The 22,261-nt window shown below is 32.5% G+C and overlaps 5 protein-coding genes across 5 annotated transcripts in view; 3 read left to right on the top strand and 2 right to left on the bottom strand.

Moving 5' to 3' along the window:
- HELRODRAFT_171365 (hypothetical protein) overlaps window positions 1–788 on the top strand; it is a gene marked incomplete at both ends in the record, with an annotated part of 2,153 nt that extends 1,365 nt beyond the window's left edge. Inside the window, one exon of the mRNA XM_009018089.1 lies at window positions 38–788. Coding sequence (XP_009016337.1) covers window positions 38–788 — 751 coding nt within the window. The remainder of the gene's footprint in view (window positions 1–37) is intronic.
- Window positions 789–1,341: 553 nt separating this feature from the next.
- On the bottom strand, window positions 1,342–6,049 carry HELRODRAFT_171364 (hypothetical protein; the record flags this gene model as incomplete). Its single annotated transcript, XM_009018088.1, has 12 exons — window positions 1,342–1,414; window positions 2,321–2,424; window positions 2,786–2,851; window positions 3,083–3,177; window positions 3,432–3,489; window positions 3,695–3,772; window positions 4,048–4,206; window positions 4,359–4,392; window positions 5,095–5,216; window positions 5,403–5,564; window positions 5,811–5,863; window positions 5,935–6,049. The coding sequence occupies 12 exons, from the start codon at window positions 6,047–6,049 to the stop codon at window positions 1,342–1,344; spliced, it is 1,119 nt and encodes a 372-aa protein (XP_009016336.1).
- A 479-nt stretch (window positions 6,050–6,528) lies between these two features.
- Window positions 6,529–9,896, top strand: HELRODRAFT_171363 (hypothetical protein; the record flags this gene model as incomplete). The annotated part of the gene is made up of 2 exons (XM_009018087.1): window positions 6,529–6,653; window positions 9,635–9,896. The coding sequence occupies 2 exons, from the start codon at window positions 6,529–6,531 to the stop codon at window positions 9,894–9,896; spliced, it is 387 nt and encodes a 128-aa protein (XP_009016335.1).
- Window positions 9,897–13,032: 3,136 nt separating this feature from the next.
- HELRODRAFT_171362 (hypothetical protein) lies at window positions 13,033–16,742 on the bottom strand (the record flags this gene model as incomplete). The annotated part of the gene is made up of 4 exons (XM_009018086.1): window positions 13,033–13,211; window positions 13,552–13,684; window positions 14,930–15,243; window positions 16,724–16,742. 4 exons carry the CDS (start codon window positions 16,740–16,742, stop codon window positions 13,033–13,035), a joined length of 645 nt encoding a protein of 214 aa, XP_009016334.1.
- An 830-nt stretch (window positions 16,743–17,572) lies between these two features.
- On the top strand, window positions 17,573–19,471 carry HELRODRAFT_132487 (hypothetical protein; the record flags this gene model as incomplete). Its single annotated transcript, XM_009018085.1, has 2 exons — window positions 17,573–17,719; window positions 18,794–19,471. Coding segments are annotated over 2 exons (825 nt in total), but the record flags the coding sequence as incomplete, so codon positions are not given.
- Between the last annotated feature and the right edge of the window lie 2,790 nt (window positions 19,472–22,261).

Raw genomic sequence — 22,261 nt, 5'->3', positions numbered from 1 at the left:
TCCATTTCCGTGTTCCTGGAGCATATCACATGGCCAGATGGATGGCCAAAGTGATCTACTGTCTCAAAATGTATTTGTTCCGCAATGAATTCAAGCTAACAGCAACTGAAACAAAAAGTTTAACTGAATTCTGCCTATTTGCAACCCATATATATGTGCCAGCATGGATGTTGTGCCCAATACCCAGTGATGCACCAGTCAATGACCTGCAACTTCTGAGCAGAATTGAACAATACTCTGAAATCAACAAGAATGTAGCAAGTGCTGCCACAAAAAAGTTGAAGAATCATCTGTGGTATCTCGGTACAGAAATGGTTTGGCTGTCATTGTTCTCAAATAAGGTTGCAAATGCTGAGAAGCAGTTGATTGTGGAAGCAATGACTGCAGTAGATTCTGACTGGAGTGTGCGAGGTGTCAAATATCCTGCAACTGAACTGGAACAGGTGAAAAGCAAACCACTGCATGATCTGGTATCAGGTACATCTCGTGCTGCATTGTTATTACTTGGAATGGATGTTGCTATCTTGCGTGAAACTGAACCAGACTCATGGAATGATCTTCCTTTATTTCAAAAAGTAGCAAATGTTGTGAAGTCACTTAAGGTCGTTAATGACACTGCAGAACGCACTGTGGCACTCATGACAAATTTTAACCAGTCTATAACCAAAAATGAAACAGAACTGCAAAAACTGATACAGGTGGTGGAGGACAATCGAACACGTATTCCGGACTCCTCTAAGCGCACATTAGCCAGTGCTCAAGCAGCTGCTGCTATGTTTCGAGTCTGACATACTATGAGTGATTAACAGAAAAACATAAACTGAGTACATTAATTGCCTCAAGTTAATTTCAGTATCTCAATCAAAGATTAACAGTACTGAACTTTCGTTTGGCATAATCAAGTTGCCTTTACCTTGTGAGAACTGTTTGTTTAGTGTTGAATATTTTGTTATTTTGAGTATAAATTTGTAGAACTGTTAAATCTTACATGATTTTCACAAGAATGTTGTTCATTTTACTGCAAAATAAACATTAAACACAAAATTGTAGCACTGACCAATATTCGCTTATATGCTAAATATGGTGAAAAACTGAATGTCATTGAGCAATCTCTAAATATTGTCAGAATTGAATGAAATTTTGCACACATGCTAACTTTCAGCTAAGGAAAAAATATAAGGGGTGTGCACTTAAATATTAAAAAAAAAATTTTTTTTGAACCACCCTATTATATATACATATATATACATACATATACATATGCAATATGCATGCATATTCTTTACAATAATATAAATATATATAATTTGTACAATAGAACACGATTGGTTGACTAGATTATCAGATCTGCTTGCTGTTGAAATGTTTCAACAGTGTGGAAGGTTGTTGTTGGTGTCCCTGTTCACGTGTTTGCCTGTGTGTGATGTTTGTCGTGTTGTTGTTTGCATGTGTTGTTGTTTGTATGTGTGGTTGTTTGTATGTGTTGTTGTTTGTACGTGTGTTGTTTGCATGTGTTGCTGCTTGTATTTGTTGTTGTTAGTATGTGTGATTGTTTGTATGTGTGGTTGTTTGCATGTGTTGCTGTTTGAATGTGTTGTTGTTTGCATGTGTTGCTGTTTGAATGTGTTGTTGTTTGCATGTGTTGCTGTTTGAATGTGTTGTTGTTTGCATGTGTTGCTGCTTGAATGTGTTGTTGTTTGCACGTGTGGTTGTTTGCATGTGTTGTTGTTTGCATTGTGATTGTTTGTATGTGTGGTTGTCTGCATGTGTTGTTGTTTCACATGTGTTGTTGTTAGCATGTGTTGTTGTTAGCATGTGTGGTTGTTTGCATGTGTTGTTGTTAGCATGTGTGGTCGTTTGTATGTGTGGCTGTTTGCATGTGTAGTTGTTTGAGTGTGAGTGATAGCGCTATTTCTTATATTTATGTGTGTGATGTGTTGTTACTTCGTTGGTACTTATGAATGTATTACTATTAGTTCATTGATCATTGAGCACACTACTGGGGTATTAAACTTAACGTCATCATCTAACACACTGAACATCATCGCCACTTACCTTATCATCTCTATCGAGATGATAAGGTAATTGGCGATAACCTTCTCATCCTCATCATCATCCTCGTCATCATCATCATCTTTGCATTCACTCTCTTCGTTCTCATCAATATTTTATACATCAGATTATGACAAAAGTCTACAAATTTCTACATATCAGCCCGACAAATGATTAACTAAAATTTATTGCAATATGTATATCTCTGTTGTACTATAAAGCAATAAAAATGAAGCAGCATGTAAAGAAGTTGGCTGGCGGCGCTCACCTATACGCTTGGTTGCTCAGAGCTAGAGAAGGTTGATGTTTGTTTGTGGATGGAAATGTTTGGTCAATAGGAAGTTGTTGTTGATGCAGTGGATGACGTTGTTGCTGTTGTTGTTGTTGATGTTGCTGATGGTGATGATAGTGCTGTTGAAAGTACTGGGGCTGTTGTATTTGGTTGTACAAGGCTTGTAATAATCCTACATTCAATGGAGCTCTTGGCTGAACTTTTAGCTTCTGCATCGAATGGCGTTTCAAACAAATATGAACTGTTAGTAACTTACAATTAATGAATTTTTAAAAGTCATCAAGAAGCTTATCGATATAGCAAATTTTTTTTGAGTGGCATATTTGGAATAAAGTAATGAAGATGAATGCATATATACCACACAGAGATAGACGCCCCACTGAAATTATTTCAAATAAAAAGTTAGGCAGGTAGATGAATTAAAAAGAAAAAAGAGCATACGCTCTCTGCATTCAGTTTCATCTCTTTTTCATATTCCTTCATTACTTCATCCAAGTTGTAGCGTGTCTGAGTATTAAATCAAAATATATATATATATATATATATATATATATATATATATATATATATATATATATATAATAAGTTTTGAAAACTTAAGCTAAAACAGTGAAAGAAAGATGAAAATCCAAAAAACAACTAAGAAATAAATACGTTACAAATTAACGCATGAAAGAAAACAATACGTCATAAAAATGATATGGAAGGATGACAAATGAAAGCAACAACGGAACTTACTTTGAAATTCATGAAAAAATTTCTGACAAGATGTTCCGACTTTGTACCAATGACCTCACTAATAGCCTGAAAGTTCGTTCCGTACTGTCTGATACCTTGGTAGATTTGAAAGATTCGAACCAACAAAAAAATAATACAAGAAAAAATGAACTGGATGCAGCCAAACATGTCTAAAGATCACAAAAATATAAACTAAAAACTGCAATAAAAAATAAAACAAAATGAAACAAATTGTTTATTATGTAACTAACTAAATTTAAGTTAACAATTAAGCAATGAGGTTGACTGTGGTAAGCATTTTGAATTTCACCGTTTCACAAAGCATGGCCAGCCAAACAAAACAACAAACCTTGAACTGCCAGGAGCAATTCAGAATTCGTCCATTTAGTTGTGTGTGTTCGTGAAACCTGCCAATCAAAACGAAAAATTTATGACACTTGTATTGTAATAACTTTTTCATCAAACAAAAACAAAATTTTCTCATAAAAAAGCGTGTTGTAAAATTAAAAGATGTATTCAACAATATGGTCGAAGGTCCACATCAGATGAACCGCAAGTCTCGTAATCAGAACCTAAGAATGTGGAGAAAGTTGCGGAGACAAACCAACTAACCTCTGGAATCCTAAATTTGTCTATAGCAAAAGATGATCTTCGCTTCATGCCGGCAATAATGACTTTGTTGTTGGATACCTATGAAAAAAATTGAATACCTATGAAAAAAATCGGATACCTATGAAAAAAATTGAATACCTATGAAAAAAATCGGATACCTATGAAAAAAATTGGATACCTATAAAAAAATTGTTCTAGAAGGGATCATTGATGAAGCTGCAAGTTATACCCGTGTCTATAAATTTACCAGATCAATATTGAAAAGTAAAAGTTAAAACTTAATAGACTTCAGAGCGTTATCCTAATTATGAATAAAAAAATAAAACATTAAGCAGGTGTGAAGCAGTTGACACCTTCTTCCTGGATGCAGACAGTTCATTATCAAGGAGGCTGAACATGTGCTCCCCCTGTCCGTTCATCAACATCAGCAGTTCCTCTGCGTTCAGGTAGAGATCGAATGAACTTTTGTTTCGTGCGTGAGACCACTTACTGCACATCCAGTAGTCAGACTGCTGATGTGAACATGAACAAATCAGAAAAATTGCTTGCAAAATGATAACTTTATACTTTCATACAGCATCGGTTTGTTCAAAATATTTCAAAGTTGATAAAACAAGCGAAGTTAATTACATAAAAAGATAATATGAAAAATGCATTCACTGACTTTTTGAGATTTTTCAATTTCTTCATTTTTTTCACTGAACAAATTTTAATTAAATTTTTAATACCCAATGATGTAGTCATTTTTTCTATCATAATGAAGCAAATATTTCAGTCGTTTACCGAATGTTCCAACTATCTCCGAAGCAAAACACCAACTATGACTGAACATTTTAACTATATGAGTGCTATGAAATAACCGTTAGGTTCAACACGGTCCAGCTTACAATTAGCTACCAGAAATGTTTCACCGCAAGTAACTTGAGATGTAAAGAAGTATTCAATGCGTGAGCAAGCAGTTGAGGGTCTTGGGAGGTCATTAAACATGAACACTTCGGCGGCAACAAAAAAAACAATTCTAGCAACTGCATTCGTTTCATAAATGCTTCTTGTAGATTGCTAATCTTATTATTTTAAGAGAGTTACTGTTATTTTTTTACTATTTTTATTAACCACTAATTACTTCAACGGTTACTTTATATACAACTTCTTGTACAATTTTAAGCACAATTTTATGTACAATTTACGCTGTAGAGTTTATTCTGTTCATTTTAATTCTCAAAAGTTTTGCAGTTTAGTTTTTCACAGTGGTTCCATTTTTATTTGTAATGTAATTAAATTTTTTAGATTTTAAATCTTAGATTAATTTTACTTTCGGAACCCCTTAAATTAGCGTTGATGGCTAGGATGCTTTCACTGCATGTATTTCTTCAATATTTAAAAAAAATGTTATCATATACCTATTTTGAAAATCTTGATGGAGCATTTTACTCGCTTGTCTGTCCATAGAGCTGACATTGTTCTTCCTCTTCTTCCACGAATAATAATACTTCACCAGGCTTCCCACCGACTTCTCAGGCAACTGCAAAGTGAAAACTCTCCATCAATATCAATCACGTTCTAACATAATAATTGAGACATATCTATTTAATAAAATATGTTTACAAGTAGAACTTCTACCAAACTTTACTTATATATATATATATATATATATATATATATATATATATATATATATATATATATATATATAGTATGCTGAATGAACCATATTGTGTATTCTGTTGAAGTTCTTGCCAAGAAATGTGAATGCCTGTTCAAAGAGGACCCTGTCCTCGGTGCACCAATCATCTGGAGCTGGAGCATATTGAGGCAGGTCTGCCAGGGCCTTGTCAACGTTGTGTTTGTGCCAAAACAACAACCCAAGTGCCTGGCGTCCAAAAGTTTAAATTCTAATTAGTGAAGTTACAAAATTATTTCAGCACCTATAGCTTATATTAATTTTAACTATTTAGTTTTTAGATATCTGATAATGACAAGATATTAATATAGAAAATCTTGCCTTCATATACATAAGTTAGAATCATGCCTTCTACATTGGATAAACAAAACATCAAAATTAGAAACACGTAAGCAATATAAAAAAACATAATGCTAAAAAGTCGACTGAACAAACCTGTTCCTGTGTGTAGCTATATTTCGACATGGCATGGTCAGTGTAGAAATCAACTAATAAAAAAATTAACTCAATTAAAAACTTCAAAATAGAAAAAAAAATAATTGGTCACAAAGAAATTCACTTTTGGCATCCAGATTGGGTGAGTTAGGTTGCCAGACTGGTGAGGCCAACGATCTTAACAAATTTGTAGGTGTCGGAGATTGCACGCCTGCAACAATTATTTCCGTGCCATCCATGTCACATTTATTTTTATTACAGTAGTTCAAATTATTTCTAAATAAAATTTTAATTAATGCAATTATTCTAATCCTATTCTTTAAAAAATTCAATAATTCATAGCAACAATTAAATATATGTTAGAAACCCATCGAACATAAAAAAGCAATCGCCTAAAATATTTGACTAGCCATCAAGAGTTACCCTGTTAACATGTTATTAATAAACAACTGAGACATAAAAAAAAAAATAAACATTGAAATTTGAATTACATTTTAATAGTTCAGGAATTTCAGCTTGAAAATCAGATCCTACCCTCATTGGAGCCTATAAAAAATTAATATAAACAAATTTAAATAATTACAATAAAGATGTTACACCTTATTTTGTGCACTGTACAAATTTCACTCATTAAGAAGTACCATGTAAAGTGATTATATAGGAAGCTACATTTATTTCAAAATTTACTCAATTTCCTTGTCATCAATTTGTGCGAGATATGCCAAATGAAAGAATATTAATGTTGCTGACAAGAGATCAGACGTTGCAGAAGCTTGGAGGAAATTTTGATAAAATTATAAAAAATAAATCTAGCAAGAGATATAGAACTGAGCAACAAAAACAGTGAGGAATGGACTGATATGTTGTCCCACTATTGCTGTGGATATCGGGTTTCCGAAAATTAATGTTGAAGGTATATGCGGCAAGTGGACTGAGTGAGAAGCATGATAAGCGTGTCTGTGTGCATGATCAATGTTCAATGTTCATGTGATCGAAAAAAATTTGTTTGCTAGAAAAAATCATTTACTTTGCAATAAAAATATTAGAAAAAGTAGTTATAATAATAATTTAGAATTCAGAAAACGTGGGATGTGACGCTCTGCAACGGTGTAGTTACACTTGATTTCATAAAACCATCATAAAAATTCTTTCGAGTTTATAAAAAAAAATTCAGTTTTGTTTAATTTGTTTCATTTTATTCTTTTTAGTCTCGCATTTTGTTCTAAAAAAGACTAAATATTAATGGTATTTAATTTTTCAGAAAAAAACGTGGAAGGCAGTTTAAAAATCAATCAATAAATTATTCCACTCAGGTCAAACAACTCAAATTTTTTGACAGTACCAACTACCAAGCTCAGAAATAGAAAAAAAATTTTTTTGTTTGTGGTCCCACTGTGTGGAACAGTTTGCAATCTTATTTAAGAAATCTTGATTTAAGCTTATTTTCGTTTAAAAAATTACAAAGTCTTATCTTTTCACATTATAGAAATTTATTATTTTTTTGGTTTTGTTATGTTTTTGTGACTTTTATACAATTTGTATATCATTTCGGTTTCGATGTTTGATTCTCTTTTTAATGCGGTTGGTTGATGTTTATTTATTTATTTTGGTGAATGTTTCTATTTGGCTCTATTATTTGGTGAATGAAAACAGCTTATTTGCAGGTGAAGCTGTTGGGATTGAAATTATTTATCAGGTTCGATTATTGTTGTTGATTTTTGTGGATTTATTGCTAACATTTTGTGATCGTAAATTTAATATGAATGTGATAGCGCCTTTGAGATATCGATTTAGTTGACGATTTAGAAATGTTTTGATAATAATAATTAGAAATTGACGACTTTCTCTACCACATAATTGGTTAACGCTCTGACTTCATTTTTTGATAGCGTTTATAGTAACGGGGATGGTGTTCAGTATGATGTTGAAATAAATAAATATGGTATTAAAGAAATGATGGAATTACAAATTTTAAGCCATTCAGTTTATAATAAATTAGTTTTATTGAATAAATTTAGATCTGCAGGCCCTGATAGCTTATTTTCACGTGTACTTGTAGAATGCGTCGGTTCAGTGTGTGAATATCTAAATTTTTTATTTAAAATTTCTTTAAATTCTGGGTTTTTACCAAGTGATTGGAAATTAAGTTATGTCGTTCCAATTTTTAAGAAAAGATCGCCTTTTTGTGTTAAAAATTATCGGCCGGTATTACTAAGTTGTATCTCATGTAAAGTCTTAGAATATTTTGTTAAAGAAGCACTGTTGCTGCATTTTAACGATAATAGTTTGTTTAATTAATATCCATATGGATTTATGAAAGGTAGATCTACGACTTTGCAGTTGTTGAAAATATTGGATAATTGGTCGGATGCGGTGGACACTGGGAAGGAGGTGGATGTTATTTACACGGACTTTGAAAAGGCTTTTGATAAGGTGTCCCACACAAAATTGTTACAAAAATTAATTCTATACAGGGTTGACGATAAAATAATCAGTTGGATTAGAGGGTATTTTAAGAATAGAAAATTTTCTGTTGTGGTTAATGATGTTCGATCGGATTGGCAAAGTAGTGTGCAAAGTAGAGTGCCTCAAGGGAGCGTGTTGGGGCCAATTTTGTTTACCATTTACATTAATGATTTGTTTGATGTTTGTGCTGATGGTGAAGGTGTTGAATTGTTTTTGTTTGTAGATGACGCAAAATTGTTCAACGAATCGAATCTCATGATGATGCCAGAATTACCCAGAATGTTTTGGATTTGATTGTCAAATGGTGTGAAAGGAATGATGTTTTGTTGAATGTGGAAAAATGTGTTGGCATGAGGTTTGGCAAGAATAATGATAAAAATTTGTATTGTATTAATAATTTAAATCTCAATTGTGTGAATAATTTCAGGAATCTGGGTGTTACATTTAATAATAATTTAAAATTTGATGATCATATTTTTATAGTTGTAAAGAAAGGTTATATGTTGGGCATGATTTACAAGCATTTTCAATAACTCAATAAAAGTTTTTTCTTGATTTTATATAAAACAATAGTTAGGTCAGTTCTAGAATGTGCGGTTCCAGTGTGGCCGCCGTGGAAGGTTGAGATGGTAGAGCATATTGAAAGGGTTCAAAAGAGAGCAACAAAAATGATAAGGGAATGCAGGGGGCTAAACTACGAGGATAGGCTTAGATATTTGGGGTTGCTAACGTTAAAATACCGAAGAGTTAGAAGAGATCTGATTTTGTTGTTTAAAAAATTTCTTGACCTGAATGATCAAGATTGTTATCCTAAAATATCTTTGTACTTAAATTAGAGAACAAGAGGACATGATAAAAAACTTGGGAATATCGGGTTCAAAGGTAACTTGCAAAAGCATTTTTTACTTGTCGTACCATTCCTGTGTGGAATAAATTACCTGCCGATATAGTGAACTGTGCCACTGTTGACATATTTAAAAATTCCTTGGATGATTATTGGAAGAATGAAAGTTTTAAATACAACTGGAGAGCGGAAGCGCCTAGATAGACGTATTTATTTTATTTATTTTTTAATACTATTTCATATTATTATTGTTTTTTGGACATTTAAATTATTATCACATATTAGATATGAGCACATGGATTTTAATCTACGCTCATTATTAAATGTTATGTTAAATGTTGTTATAAAATCTGTGGAAAGATGTGTTAAACTAATAACGGGGGTTTTACAGCGTGTGACTAATGCTAGTTAAAGAAATAGTTTAATTAGAAATAAATAACAATCTTCAGAAGTCAAGAAATGGTAGAGCTGGCTACTGCACCACAATTGAAGATACATAACGAGTTCATCCTAGAAAACTAAAGTTGATTAAGCAAAAAGTCAGTCAAGATACTAAGGATGATTTAAACAGTGAAGATGAAGAACAGCAAAGAGTCAGTCAAGATACTAAGGATGATTTAAGCAGTAAAGATGAAGAACATTTTAACACTGAAGAAGAAAAACAAGATTCTGACAGTGGTTCTCAAGAAATTGTTTGGAGAAATGATATGGCTTTCCTTCATCACTTGATCACTTGTTACAGACAGTTTAAGAAAACAGGATGCTTCCTAAAGTAAATTTCAGAACTTTGCCAAATATAAGCAATGCAAGATATAAATGCCGAGCAATCTATGCTTTGCTAGCTTATATTTTACTTCCAGAATTTTGACAGTCAGCCGAAGGTCAGTCATCATGTGACTTTATTACTGGCACGTGGAGTGACATCTGGTTTTCAGGTCAGGTTTATAATCAGGATAACTACAATAATTTGGCAGCCGTTTGCAAAGATCAAAGGCAATAAAGACTTTAAGGACTTTTTGGTCGGTTGAGCCGACTCCAATCTCAACTCAAAGGTCAAACATTTGTGCTGAACGTACAATTAAAGTTCTGCAGGATTTACTTCTATTGTGCAAAAGCATTGAAAAATTAACATTAAATTTCTTTTGACAAATGAACACTAAAACCTGTATGTTTGTATTTCTGATTAAAAAAACCATTTTGTACAATGTATATATAATATAAATTTAATTAAGAGGGTGACATTTTTTTAAAGTTGACACTTGCCATTGGATTTTTCTTGATCTTTGCATTAAAACTCCACAAAAAATAACATGGGGATAGGGTCTTTAAAAATTGTCATATCCCTAGTGTACATATAATAATAATATTAACCATGACATTAATTATAATAATTATATTAGTTAAAATAATTAAAACGGATTCATACATATTTTAACATTTTTCAAAGGTATGACAACTGCCTTGTTGATTATATGATTTACATTTTTATGGACATTAATGAAATGTTTACCTAAAAAATATAAAAAGTTTTTTTTAGCTCTGTCTGCATCTCTGAATGTCTAAAAAAATAAAAATAAAAACAATGATAAAGAAAATTACGTTCTAATCTATTTGAACTACTATTGAATTGAACTAATGAAAAACTAACTACTATATCTTTTTTCTTTCGGTGAAAAGATAATTTAAATTAAATTAATAAATTTATTTTAATTGTAATTTTTTTTCAAACAAAGGTCAATCAATTAATCAATCCACTGATTGATTGAGTGACTGAATTCAAATTTCAAACAAAGGTATGGTACGATAAACATCTGACTAGTTTTCCATGTTATTGATCATTGATTCAACATTCAATCAATGCAATGAAAATAAAGATATTAGTTAGTTGAATGTCTGATACTTTCACATCAGTATGTCTATTGCTATTTTATTCTATTTTATGCTTATGCTCCCTGCGCCTACCCTACACCCTACAATCAATCACAAAATAATACTAATTTTAATTATTAATATAATAATATTTATTTATATAATTTTTTATTTATTATGGTACGCCCGGGAGGCATTGCCAAATTTAAAAATATAAAAATCTATTTGAAAAAAAATTTTTAAAATAATCGCAGGAAAACAAACCCGCTAATACTTTTATTAACTTGATGAAACGAATAATATAGAAAACAAAACACGGCACACGAAAGTAAACAGAGTCAGTTAAGTTAGTTACTTTACATTTTATTCACATTATTTAAGTATATACTTTCGTTGATAAATATGATTGCATATCGATACACATTTTTATCTTCTAAAAAACGTCATTTATAAAAAATATTTTTAGAATAACAAATTTTTCAATTTCATAACATTTTCCGGAGTCGGATGAAATACGTCTGGCTCCGATTCCAAATCCAGCCAAAGAACAAATTTTGATTCCGGCAAAAATCTTCAACACCAACACTTGTTTGTTGATCTATTCTAAGCTCTAATCACCCATTAGAGCAGGCAGGCTGTAGCGTATCAGCATCTTATTGTCTGGGAGCTGTCCAGATTAGGCGGGCGTTAGCTGAACAGTAGGGTACAAAATTCTATCCCACCGTCAAAGGCAACCCTGGGCGCATTTCTGGGCATTTATTTTTATTTATTCTGTTAAATGTTGTCAAATACGGAAACATGCATCAAGATTTCTCTCTCGACCTTTTTGACGTAATCTATAGGCATTTAGCATCAAATTGGTTGCAGGAGCTGCCAAAGGGAAAACCACAATTAGTAATTCCAACGCCTAAAGAGCTCTACTTTTAATTTATTGAAGCTAAAAAGTAGTGGATTTAAAAAATAAAAAGCACGCTACATATATACATTGCCAGTCTACGTTCCATTCTACAAAAGCTTTCTTATTCTGACCACTCTAACTTTAGCCAGCACAGTGGAAGGTACTGACTTTGGCGCTACCAGGTTAATCGTACTCAGCTTTGGCATCCAAGTAATCTGGACTAGTGATTAAACTCAATTTAGCCTTTCCTTTGGCCAGCTGGCATACCCGTCATCTACATCCTTACCTGTGCCTTTGCCCAGGGCCGGAACTAGGGTATTTTCCAAGGGGGGCAAAAATCAGTGTGCCGCCCCTCCCACGACGCGCTCTGTCTGTGTTTGGTTAAATACGTAGGTATGTGTTTGAAATGTTTATCAGGTGGCAAATAATGGTATCATATGATGAATGTGAAATTTTACGTGCCATAGATTTATCCTTAGGTTCTATTATGTATGTTTTATTATTGTTAAGTTTGTTTGTTAAAAGGGTGTTGAATGTTGTTTTTGTGTGCGGAGGAGCTGAAATTTTTTCTGCAATGAAAGTATAATTATTTTTATGAGGTAATGAATCATTAAATCATTAATGTTTGAGATAAGAAAGTAATTTTGCCATTTTTAATAATTATTTTTGCATTATGACCATTTAAAAAATATATTCCTAAAATAAAGTTATTACAAAGATTACATATAACGTAGAATGTGACATTCAATTAAGAATGTTGAGTTACAACGTATGTGTTTGGCACAATCAACAGATTGTAAAAAGGGCCTTTTTTTAAGAATAACAAAAAAAAAGATTCACATTTGCACAGGCAATCACCATTTCAATGCACTCATTGTTACTGGCGTTATCTGTAATCAACAGATTGTGCCTAAACCTTTTATCGGCTGTCCATCAGCTCAACGAACATCTAAAATATCGTTCTTCTTTAATTGTTTTAATAGATTTAATCTTGTTGCAACTTTTTCGCTATCAATAAGTGCATTGAATAACGGCTGATTGATGTCATTTTCATCCACATCGGCACTGGAAGCAAGTGCATGCATTCTGAAAAAGTAAACATCCACTGATTCTCGAACACCCTGTTTTGCTGTCCATATGTCACTTCAAGTTTTCCAGCGCAACTCTTTTGGGTTATAATGTCTATGAACACAAGTTTTTAGCTCATTGAAGGATCGTTTTGATAGTTGTGCTTGATAGTTGTGCTTGCGTTGACGAAGGTTGTGTGTGGCAGTTTTGATTGGTGGTACTAAAGGATGGATGACGTGGTTGAATCTTGCTAGTGCTTTTTTTTGAAATGTGTCTTTGTTATGACGTGTGTAAAATGTTGATATGAAATGTTGCGACTGTTGGCAGGTGCGAGTAGTGCGTGATCGCCGTGTTGTCTACGGACGACAAACGTTTGGGAAACGGTTACTTTTAGAACACTTTTAACATCGTTTGGTAAATGCTGGGCAGTGATTCTGAGCAGTTACATTTGTTGTTAAATATTCTGTGTTGGTCACCTTCATTAAATCCAACTTGAAAATGTTCTGTGTTGGCCACCCTCATTAAATCCAACTTGAAAATGTTCTGTGTTGGTCACTTTTATTAAATCCAACTTGAAAATGTTCTGTGTTGGTCACCTTCATTAAATCCAACTTGAAAATGTTCTGTGTTGGTCACCTTCATTAAATCCAACTTGCTTTTCATGTTTGTTTCCTTCCCATTGAACGCTTTAAAATTGTAGATGAATTTTTGAATGCCGACGAAATGGACCTCGATTATATTGTAATTATTTATTTTATAATTTGAATTTTTGTCGCTTCTTGAATTATGTGTTAGTCTGTTCACGTTCTCACTCTCGTTGGATTTGTATTTTTTTTATATTATTTTGAACTGTATTAAGTAATGTTGTAATTTTTGCTATTAGTGAATTCTCCAAATCGTTACTGTCGCAGTTCGAAATGTTAGCTTCTACCATTTTCGCGGCTTCCAACAACTCATATGTTACCCGGTTGCATGTACGTCACTCCTTTTTAAATGTCATCTCTTAAACCTAGCTCAACGGCTGAATAACGGCTGATTGATGTCATTTTCATCCACATCGGCACTGGAAGCAAGTGCATGCATTCTGAAAAAGTAAACATCCACTGATTCTCGAACACCCTGTTTTGCTGTCCATATGTCACTTCAAGTTTTCCAGCGCAACTCTTGGGTTATAATGTCTATGAACACAAGTTTTTAGCTCATTGAAGGATCGTTTTGTCTCCGCAGGTAGTCAATTAAGCCAGTGAATAGCCGCAGTTCCAGGTAACAACAGATTCCAAAGTGACATTATCATCGTCATATTGAATTATCCATTGTCCAACATGCTATATTAATGAATTATCGGTTCTCTACAGCACGGCCGGAACTAGGGTATTTTCCAGGGGGGGGCAAAAATCAGTGTGCCGCCCCCCCCACGACGTTATTATGCTACTACCGTAAGGTGTATAAATGCATTTTTTTAAATTACATATTACATGTTTCTTAATAAAATGTTTTATTTATGGACATATCAATATGCATGTTAACACAGATACTTGACATAGAAAAAAACAACTATATTATAGTTATAAAACGCGAAAAATTGAAAAACTTTGTATTACAAACAATGTCATTTGTCAACTTATCAAGTAATTGTTTCGTATATTATATTATATTATATTAGAAACAAATCTTTCTAGCTTTTTTAGCTGCAAATGTATTGATTATATCATCAAAATTGATAAGAGATGCTCGTTTGTGTTCAATTGAAATTATGCTTAAATTGGAAAGTCTCCCCTGTCCCATTGTACTTCTCATGTAGTTTTTGATGATTTTGAGTTTACTGAAACTTCGTTCTCCAGATGACACTGTGACAGGCAACGTGAGAAAGATTCTCAATGCAGTAGTGATGTTAGGGTAGCCTTCTTCTAATTTATTTTTATAAATGAGACTTAGCATTTTTTTTGATGTGGCTTTTTTTAAACTTTTGTCAACTGTCAAAGCGTGATGCTTGAAACTTTCTATTTCAAACATGAATTCATCAATGTTGAGATCAGCTGAGTATATATTTGCCAAATTTTCGGCTTTAATTTTTAGATCTGCTGTCTGCATTTCTTCAATTTTAACACCACTCAAAAACCCAAACATACTGTTTACATTATTTAAAGATTCAAATCTGTCACTAAGTTCTGTAATCACTCTGTCAATGATTTCTAACATAGTCACTTGGTACATATTTTCAACACTTGTCAGAGCTTCATCATTGCACAATTCATCAGCTATTTTTCTTTTCATTCTTGGTCTCTTTTCTGAAAATGCAGATGTTAGATTATTCATTTTTGCTAACAATTTACCCTCAGCTATGGCCTCAGATGATGCAGACTCTCTGCAAGACTTCATAAGTGTCAAAAGACCTTTGAGGTTTCGGGCAGCCAAATCAACTGTTAAATCTTTTTTTTGTAAAAATTCGTTTACATGGTTAATCTTTTCTAACAATGCATGCCAAAATCTAACCATCTTGGTCTCTTTTCTGAAAATGCAGATGTTAGATTATTCATTTTTGCTAACAATTTACCCTCAGCAATGGCCTCAGATGGTGCAGACTCTCTGCAAGACTTCATAAGTGTCAAAAGACCTTTGAGGTTTCGGGCAGCCAAATCAACTGTTAAATCTTTTTTTTGTAAAAATTCGTTTACATGGTTAATCTTTTCTAACAATGCATGCCAAAATCTAACCATCACGATAAATTCAAGTTTTTGAATATTTTTCAAAAGAGAGCTGGCCTCATTCACAGTTTTAGGAGTTGAGAAATCATAGTTTTTAAGATCTTCTAGAGTCTGCAGAACTTTACTATAATGTTTATATACAGCTTCGACTGCATCTAATCTTGCAGACCATCTTGTTTTGCTTTCAGGTTTTAATGTTATCGGCACATTTTCTTTGAGAACTTCCCAACGTGAAGTTGAAAGTGCAAAAAAAGAATACAAGCTGTTCAAAGTTCCAAAAAATGTTCAGGCAACTTTTCATTAAGTTTTTTCCAATTGGTAAGTCCTTTTTCTTTAGTTAAAGAAGACATTTGATTTGAAGCTAAGTGTGGAAACAGTCTGCAGGGAATACAACAGAGAGCTTTATTACTTTCACTATAGGCTAACCATGATCTTTTCATTTTTTCTCCATTTTTGAGAACTTTATAAAACCAGTCTTTAGTTAAATTGCGTCCTTCTCGGCTACTGTTACTCAAATTTGGTTCAGTTAAATTTTCAAATCTCATTTTTGTTATGAAACATCTTTCTGAATCAGAAAAACTTTGTGGCCATGAACCAGGATCACTGAAATCAAAAGGGAACTTAGATGTCTTTTGAAGACTTGTTGTGGGGTCTTGTTGAGGTAATAATTCTTCTACAGTTTCATTTGTTGGATTGAAGTTGAACCAAAATACTTTCTCCTTGATCTCTTCTTTAGCTTCCATGTCATCTAAATACGAAATATTTAAAAAAATTATTTTATTCAAAAGGATGCATAATTAATACACATTGTGCATAATGTTCCATTATTCAATTAATAAAATTTGAAATAATAAAAATATTTACCTGATTTTTCTTTTGAGCCCTCTTTATCACTATTCACTATAATACTAACATTAACATTAGATTTGTTGAATAACGTTTCTAATTTTGGCGTTAGTGACAGCAATTCTGTAATTCTTTAGCAATTCTTCTGTATTCAGCTCCACTAAGTTTTTTTCTGCCATCCATTTTTATTTTCTAACATGAAAACGACTAAACTAACCTACTATACTATACGACATTTTTCGCGGCGTGATTTTAAATCAAATAAGGGAAAGATTACAAATAAGAAATAAGATAAAGATTCTGCTCATAATATTTGCGTTTATATTTTAATCTTTACATAGAAAAAAAACAAACCAAAAAAAATTAAAAAAAAATATAAAAAAATCAAATTTACTTTGATCCATCATCCATATTATAACAAATGCGAATAAATTTTTCAAATTTTTAAAAAATGTCTAAAATTTGACGCTCCTAAATTTGCCGCCCGGGGCGCTTGCCCCCTTTGCCCCCTCTAGTTCCGGGCCTGCCTTTGCCCATTCCCCACGACGTGGATGCACTGGCTGTTATTTATTTATCTAAGTTTCAAACTATACAAGAATAAAAGTGGATTTTAGGAGATAAAAAATATAATATATAAGATTTCATATATAAAAAATATTCCATGCGTTTGCATGATATTTTAGCATATTAAGTATCGTTTTTCTTGTCTCATAGTCACGCTGGTTTGAGCTCGTGTTGAATTAAGATTGAATCAAGATGGTCGTGCTCATGGATATATATATATATATATATACAGTTTTTAAGAAAATCATATATATATATATATATATATATATATAGGTAGTCGAACTTGACAGGCCTCACTTTGGTTACTTTCAATAAAAACAAAGAACTAAATGTTATTTACAATAATATATTTTACATGTTTATGTTGTATTTTGTTTATTATCGCTTCCTCACGTTGGGTTGCGTCAGGATTTAAAAGTGATTTAATTACATTTCTTATTAAACATTTCGGTCAATAACTATTTTGTGAATAATCAATTTTTATTTATTTTGTTAAATGTTGTCAAATACGGAAAAAGAATTCGTACGGGCGGTAATAGCTGAAAAATATCGTCTGGATGGACGCGGTCCCAGGGAGTACAGATCAATCAAAATAAGATACGAAGGTAGCAAGGGCTGCTGTTTTGTTGATCTTGGAGAAACAAAGGTAGGTGGGGGTGGGACCTTATTTTTGTTGATGTGATTTTGTACTGATTAGTTTTTGTCAAGAACTTTTTGAATGATCAGCAATGCAATGAGAATGGCTTATCTTATAACTTATTTATAGTTAATATAGAATAGCTACTATATACTATATATATAGTGAGGTCAATTTTATAAAGGTTTTCAATATTATTATATTATAATTTAAACAACCTACGCTTGGAGGGCTAAGGTTTTACCCACCTTTATTATAAAAATAATGACATTGCTTGCTGCTTGAAACAAAATCTCTTATTAAGACAAGCACTTTGTGCTTTGAAAAGTTTTGATGTTGGTTGATTAAATTTTTCAAAAAGATCCTATTCAAATCACTCATAATCATGATGCTTCAATAATGAGATGCTTACATATTGTTGTAGAATCAATAAATGAGGCACAACTAAGAAATGTGGACTCACTATAAGAAGGCTATCTGTTTAGTTTAGTAGTCTTTAATCTTAATATGTTGAAACTAAACCAACAGCATAGCATAAAAAGGCTACTGCCACTCAATCAATAACATTCAATTCCAATAGCTAATGAAGTTTTTTACAACTAAATGCTTAATTTTTATACGAATATAAATTAAATTAAAATTTACATATTTCATATTTCAAACAAATTGCATTAAAAGTTTACATATTTCATAAATTATAGTGATATCTGAACAATAAAGTTGTAACACTAATCACTAATGGACAATAGGGCATAAATTGAAATAAGGTAAATAAATGAACACCGTAAATTGGTATAAATAAAATTGTATGGTTAAAATATATGAAAAGTTAGGGTCCTGGTTTTAAAACATTTACTTCTGACATAACTTTGGAATATTAATGTAGTACACTTGGGGGGTATTACCTCGTTGTTGATTGTCATATTTGTTTCACAATTTATTTTATGTAAAAATTATATATAATTTATTAATTTAATTTAACAAAGTTTCACCTCTGTGAATGTTATCTAATAATTGTCTTGTCTGAAATTAAAATGCTATAAACTGTATTTTATAACAAACAAATTAATATTTCTGAAACAGGTAGTTGCTCAGATATCCTGGGAACTGTCAACGCCTAAAGATTCACGACCAAATGAAGGCATGGTGAGGGTAAATGTTGAATTGTCCCCTTTAATGGGTTCATTTGCTGCCATACCAAACAGTGCACCTACCACAGATGATATCATTGAGGTCAACAGACTGTTGGAGCGATGTCTCAGAGAATCGAATTGCCTCGATTTAGAATCCCTGTGCATCGAATCAGGGACATCTGCTATGACAATAAAAGTTGACCTCCATGTTCTAAATCACTCAGGTAACTTAATAGATGCATTGATGTTGGCTGGCATTGGTGCCTTGAAACATTTTCGAAAACCCGATGTAACATATTGTGGGTTAGAAACAATAGTTCACACAAACGAAGATCGTGATCCTCTGCCTTTAAATCTTTTGCACATTCCTGTTTGCACCACTTTTGCCTTTTTTTCACTTACAAGTGACAGCACAGTTGTTATAATGGATCCTACCGATTTGGAAGAAAAGTGTTGTGACTGGAAGGTGATAATTGCTGCAAACAAACAAAGAGAGATCTGTTTGATGCAGACATTAGGCAGTCGCGCCCTAACAACTGCTGATCAGATTTTACTCTGCTGTAATTTGGCAATTGAAAGGGCGATCCAGACTGCCCATCTAATTGAGAGGTCTTTGAAAGAAGATGAAGATGTTCACGTTGTGGCCAAGAAATACAGTGATGTATGCATGATTATGGAGGAAGATCTAGACAAAATGAACATATTAACTGATGCATTTGCCGTTAATGCTGATATTACTGACGACATTAACGAATGTAATAAAAAAATAACTGATGATGATGATGGTGATAGTAATGATAGTGAAAAAAATCATTTAAAAACACCCAAAGTTAAAAAGCAAAATAAAAATAGAAAGCACAAAGCATGTGAAGATGTAAAATCTGAACCGTCAGAAGCAAATACTAATTTAAAGCAAAAACTGTTCACAACTTCATTAACGTCGTCCCAAACTTCTACAAAGAAAAAGGCTAAACACAAAAAGGCCAGCCATACGATAATCTCAAATGATCAGTCAATCGGTCAGGGAGGAGAAAGTGCATGGGACTTGCAAGATGGATGACATGAGATGAATAGCGTAATCATTCTTAACATCATCAACATCAAAATTTTCGTATTTATTGTTTTTATCCGAATCAACAAACAACATTTTGTATCACCTTCTGTGTACTTTAACCATCTTACTTTCAACTTTTTACTGATTTTTGTTTCCATTTATCAACCACTATTCACCTAATAATATTAATTTTAGTCGTTATTGTTATATATAACCACCAGAAAATTATTTCATAGACCGCACAGCATATACAAATATTCAATGAAAAATACATTTGACTGAGTGTGTTTGTGCGTGTGTGTGTGTGTGTGTGTGCGTGCGTGAGTTTTTCTTTGACAGTGTTAATAAATATACCAACAACCTAACAATGTGTAGGTTGCACGACAAGTTGACAAACGTAGACGAAGAGAAAGGCTATGTTAAGAGTCCTTCTCAGACAATAAAAAAACCAGTAATCTGTTTTTTCCTTATGTTTGATTTTAAACAAAAAATTTTGAAAGGCTTAAATTGTTAAAAATCTGGAGATCCTATTTTTTCACTGAGTTTAAGGAGTTTCAGAAATACATTTACTTATAGGTACTCATGCTTATAACGTAGTACCTATACTCATTTGAATAATGAATGAATTTACTTTTTTAATGTATTGGAAATTTCAGATGTGGATGCAGACAACGGGTTAGCATTTTAAATAAGCTTAGGTACAAAGACAGTAGAAGCTTAAAAACTTGCCAACATTCCATGTGTTAATGTAAAACTGAAAAAATTATTACCAACGGAAATAACGGATTGGGACAGTGCATTACAATACATCACGAAACTTCAAATCATCTTTTGAGCGGTATTTTGATGTTGAAAACTTGGAAAATGATCCTTTGATAAAAAATCCGTTTATTAATATGAATAAGGTTCCAGATGAAATCAAAATATATTCTCTTGAGCCAAACACTCTGAAAGCCAAGTTTGATTTAATAAATAATGACTAACGAAGCTTAAAAATATATATATACCTAATAGGTATATCCGAATTTATTCAAACGAGCATTGTTAGCACCAATTCCATTCTCCACTACCTACTTACGTAATGTTCAAACCGTATGTAATACAGACTTGTAGAACAAATACAGATAATAAAAACAAATAATAAACTTTTTTTATTCTTTAAAAATCAGGATCTGACAGACGCAGAAACAGCATGCAAGGTAGTAGTATAAAATTAAAAGATTAAGTAAACAAATAAACGGAGAAAGAAAAATGTTTAAACATGAAAAATAAAATAGAATAAGTTAAATAATAATATAAATAAAATAAATTGACAATAAAATGAAGTAATGAGGCATAAAAAGGCAATTTAATAGACTAGATAATGACTTAGTGAGTTAGTGAGGTGATCGATAAATAAAAGCTATTTGTGTGAATGATATAGTTTTATTTGTGTTAATATGTTTGAGGTGTCTTGTGATGTCTTGAGGTCTTTCCCTGATATGTTGATTGAGTGACGACCTGTTAGTTATGTTTGCGTTGACGAAGGTTGTGTGTTGTAGTTTTGATTGGTGGTAGTAGAGGATGGATGACGTGGTTGTTGTTATTTTCTACTTTCTTAAACAGCCTTGAATCGAGTGTGTTGAATAAATGAGTGACGGTAGGATATAATGCAGTTGAAGCGGAGAGTTGCTGAAGTTGTTGGTGTGTAGCAAAACCAGACCAGGATGGAGCTGCATAATTGATGCGTGAGTTTATGAGTGTTTCAGTGATTTCGAATAATTTGGTGCCTCTGAGACCATGTGAGCGGAGTGTTTTGAGTGCGTGAAATGTTTGAAAGCCTTTTGTGATGATGTGATTGATATGAGGTGCTACATTAAATATGGAGGTGAATGGGATGACTAATATTTTTAATTGACCTGTGCGAGTGATTGATGGGTGTTCTGGAGGTAATTATGTTATCTTCTTACGGCTATTTTGAATGATGAGTTCAAATGATTTATGAGATTAAGTGACAGATTGCATCGTTTTGACCATGTAGTTAATGAGTCGAGTTCTGATTGGATGGTGTTTGAGTTAGATGATGGGAAGATAAGATAGGTGTCGTCAGCGTATTTGATGATTTGATAAGTATCCATCTCATTACATTTAAATGTTTTGCAAGTATAAGTTATTGCAATAGTTTCGAAAATCGCGTAAATTACGTACGAATGAAACGAACAATTGTTCAACTTTACGAAGCACATTCAAAGTAACGATTTGATATGATTTTGTTAATTATCGAGAATTAAGGAAGGCATGACATAATTTATTTTATTATTTATTTTATTTTTATTATTAAATATGAGCACGGGCAAAACCCCTTGCCAAACTATATAGATAAAA

The sequence above is a fragment of the Helobdella robusta genome (assembly GCF_000326865.2).
Source record: "Helobdella robusta unplaced genomic scaffold HELROscaffold_20, whole genome shotgun sequence".
Taxonomy (NCBI): Eukaryota; Metazoa; Annelida; class Clitellata; order Rhynchobdellida; family Glossiphoniidae; genus Helobdella; species Helobdella robusta.
This window is presented reverse-complemented; position numbering and strand designations above follow the sequence as displayed.